The sequence below is a fragment of the Aythya marila genome (genome assembly GCF_965140915.1).
Source record: "Aythya marila genome assembly, chromosome: 1".
Taxonomy (NCBI): Eukaryota; Metazoa; Chordata; class Aves; order Anseriformes; family Anatidae; genus Aythya; species Aythya marila.
In genome coordinates, this window is record NC_139042.1 from 177,228,308 (window position 1) to 177,232,115 (window position 3,808).

At 36.2% G+C, this 3,808-nt stretch overlaps 1 protein-coding gene across 1 annotated transcript; it reads left to right on the top strand.

Moving 5' to 3' along the window:
- Positions 1–1,169: 1,169 nt before the first annotated feature.
- Positions 1,170–3,480, top strand: LOC309874078 (arg8-vasotocin receptor-like; the record flags this gene model as incomplete). The annotated part of the gene is made up of 2 exons (XM_082751997.1): positions 1,170–2,085; positions 3,171–3,480. The coding sequence occupies 2 exons, from the start codon at positions 1,170–1,172 to the stop codon at positions 3,368–3,370; spliced, it is 1,116 nt and encodes a 371-aa protein (XP_082608123.1). The 3' UTR covers positions 3,371–3,480.
- Positions 3,481–3,808: the final 328 nt, after the last annotated feature.

Genomic DNA, 3,808 nt, shown 5'->3' on the forward strand with positions numbered 1-3,808 from the left:
CAATATGTGTTATCTTTCATATTGAATTAATTCCTTTTATTAAATCCATCTTTTTGTGATTAAGAGGACAGACTGAGGGAGAACAAATGAAATTAAATCAAAATTGTTATTCTTATCTGCCACTACCAATATGCAAAAGTTACACTGGAAGATCGAAGAACAATGGAATTCTTGTGGTCATGATATGCCTTACTCCACAAAGATAAAAAGGATCAGATAGTGAAAAATGACCTCTCAGCCTTTAGCACTAGTAGTATAGAGACCCTAGGAAACTGTTTCCTTGTACAAACCTTTTCCTCAGTTGGATTTCCCACTGAATTTTACTTATTTCCCTATTAAATTCTCAGTAGACTCACAGTCCCATTAAAAGTAATTTATTTCACGTGTTATTTTTCATTTTGCAGAGAAAAAAAAACATCCAAGGCTTGACCCCCTTCTTGAAATAATAAGATTATTTTTAGGGCAGTTAAAAGCTTTTATTTTATTATTATTATTATTATTTTTTCTTCCCCCTCACTATAAGGTGACTTAGATACCCCTCCTCCAAAAGGAAAAAAAAAAAAAAAAAAAGCTATGGAAAAATATATCTCTTTGTCTGTGCTGCATTTAGGATGTGGTCTTGCCCCAGGAGCCCAGAGAAGTGCAGTTACGATGCATCTGAGCTCAGGGGCCCAACTTTCCGTCTACGTCCAAACATTCCTTCTGATTAAGCTGAAGCACACACTCCTGGGTTGCGTAAAAAATATCTGAGCGAACTCTCATGAGTAATATCATTTGAGCATGATTTTGGCCACAGCTATTTACAAGTTCGGCTTTTGACTGAAGTGAGTAATTTAATTATGTCGAGCCTGTGAAGTTCTCCTTTTATTTATGTATTTCACCCAATTGTGTGGCTCGCGTTGCTATTGGCTCGGGTCCCTGCAGCCTACCAGATGACTCTGGAGTTACATAAGGCTCGACTCGGAGCCTATATAAAGCCTTTTTGCACTCCAGCAAAGGCAGAATTTTATCGAGACACAGGTCCAGTGCTTTGGTTCACACAAGCAGGAGGAGATTCGCTCGAAGATATCCTGAAACCTGAACCTGTGCTGGTTTATTCGCCAGCCAGCACTTCACAGCTGTCAACCTGAGTCGCAAGTAGCAGCTACTGTGAGTAGCTTCCGTGCACTATGAAGAATTTTTCATTTCCTATGCAGGATAGCACACATCAGACTGAAAGTCCTTCTACTCACAGATTCCTGAGTTTGACAAATAAGTCAGATCCTGTTGGAAGACCAGAGAGAGATGAGCAATTAGCTCAAGTAGAGATTGCTGTACTGGGGGTGATATTTCTGACAGCGTCTGTGGGCAATTTTATTCTCATTTTGGTGTTGTGGAGAAGAAGAAAGAAGCTCTCTAGGATGTATGTATTCATGCTTCACCTCAGCATAGCTGACTTAGTGGTAGCCTTTTTTCAAGTACTGCCTCAGCTTATATGGGATATTACAGATGTTTTCATAGGGCCAGATTTCTTGTGCAGAATTATCAAGTATCTACAATTGCTGGGCATGTTTGCCTCCACTTACATGATAGTGGTCATGACAGTGGACAGATATCAAGCAGTTTGCTACCCTATGGTCACTTTCCAAAAGAAGAGAGCTCTGTGGAACATTCCCATTTGCACCAGCTGGTCTATATCCTTGATTCTTAGCCTACCACAGGTATTTATCTTTTCTAAGACTGAGATATCTCCAGGTATCTTTGAATGTTGGGCTGAATTTATTCAACCATGGGGCCCTAGGGCATACGTGACTTGGATTTTTGTAGTTATATTCTTCATTCCCTCAGCTGTCCTTATCACATGCCAGGTTAAGATTTGCAAAATAATCAAAAGAAATATATATGTGAAAAAACAGAATGAATATGAAGTAACAAATCAGAAGCAAGTCCTGCCATCCCGAGCAAGCAGTGTGAACTGTATTTCAAAGGCTATGATCAAGACTGTAAAAATGACAGTGGTGACAGTTGTTGCATATGTTCTCTGCTGGTCACCTTTCTTCATTGTACAGCTGTGGTCTGTGTGGTTCCCAAGTGTCATTACTGAAGGTAAGATACTCTCCATCCTCATTAATAATTTCATAGCAGGCTAGCATATAGCTTTACATGTGGACTTTGCTTTTGTGTAAAAGTTACCAGTGATCATTTGGGTATGATTAAAAATAAATTACTGTATTATTTATCTACTGTATCGAATTAGATACAGAGAACTTCATATATTATGTGATGAAAACATAATGTAAGTAAGGATATGTGTGTTTTGAGTGGTGAATGATTCTATGATTAACAAACAGCACAGTGAAAGTAATGCTCTGACAAGGGTTTAGTTCAGGCTTTTGGAGTTTTCAGATAGTATAGCAGCAGTATTTGGGGCTCTTGAGATGAAAAGAAGTAGCTAATTATTCAATGTAATAAAATAAATATTTTTATTTAATGTATAGAACAGTGGTGTTCTAAGAAATCTGATTTTTTTTGAATATTGAAATCATGTTGATGAGTCTCTGTAGTACAGTACAAGACAATTCAAAGTCATGAAACAGCTCTTTATATATGTTAAAAAAAAAAAAAAAAAAAAGCCTAGTAGATATATCAAAGAACATCATGCTGGAAACAAGATTAATCATGTCAAACTTATACTTGCCTCTTTGTGGAAGGCAGGCTCTCTGTATGTGAGATTATTTAAGTTCACCTATTGAAAATTTAAAGATATTAGCCTAAAATATATAAATAACAGCTCTGTCTGATAAAAAAAAAATCTGATCTTTGTTTTAAGAATACTTTATGTCAGTGTGAATTTGAGTATTACCCTACATATAGTTATATCAATATATGTGTTTGTCTGTGTCTGTGTAGCAGGTTAGCAATTGCTTTTAAATGTAATGCAGCTATCAAAAAAGAGCTGTATAGACAGTTACAAATGGCATTGAAAAACTGGGATTTTCCCAGTATTACTGTAACATTAATATATGAGCAGGTACACCAGAAAGCGGCAGATTGTGAAAATGGTACTTACTTGTATGAATGCTTTATTTCACAGAATCACAGAAAATCTAGGTTGGAAGAGACCTCTATTTACTATTTACTATTTACTTTATTTACTATTTACCATTATTCCTTTAACTACTTCATTCCAGGTTCAGCATTCACCATTATCATGCTTCTTGGGAATTTAAATAGTTGTACCAACCCGTGGATTTACATGTATTTTTGTGGCCACATCCCATATTGCACAAATAAGCAGCTGGAGAACACCTCAGCTCAAGAGGAGTCGGTGATCACAGGAAGCATTCATCTTGTAGACAGAGACCCTGAGGAAAACATTACTTCTGCATAAATGTTGAATGCTTTTTCTTGTTTTGTTACATTTGCCATGTTTGCAGGACATATCAATATTTTACCATTGTATCTTGTTTTGTGGATAAGGAAGCTGGAAAATTGCCTTTTGTTGTATAAATGTATTTTTCTGCAGTTCTGTAGCATATGCAGAAGTTTCTGTGTTGTGCAAACTTGAATCAATACTTCCATCACCACTGTGTTATCAAAATGAATTCTTGTGAAGACTGACAAAGATACATTAAATATTTCAGATATTTTGTGTCATAAACTACTTCTGTGATTCTGGGTTTCTAAGTAGCAATTTTCTATAACTTAACCCAACAAATTGAGACATAGTTGGAAAGGAATCTGGCATAATTAGACTTGAATATGTTTTAAAATTGAACTTTGAATTGTTTGTGATTCCAATGTGACTGGGGGACAGCTTGACAAATCT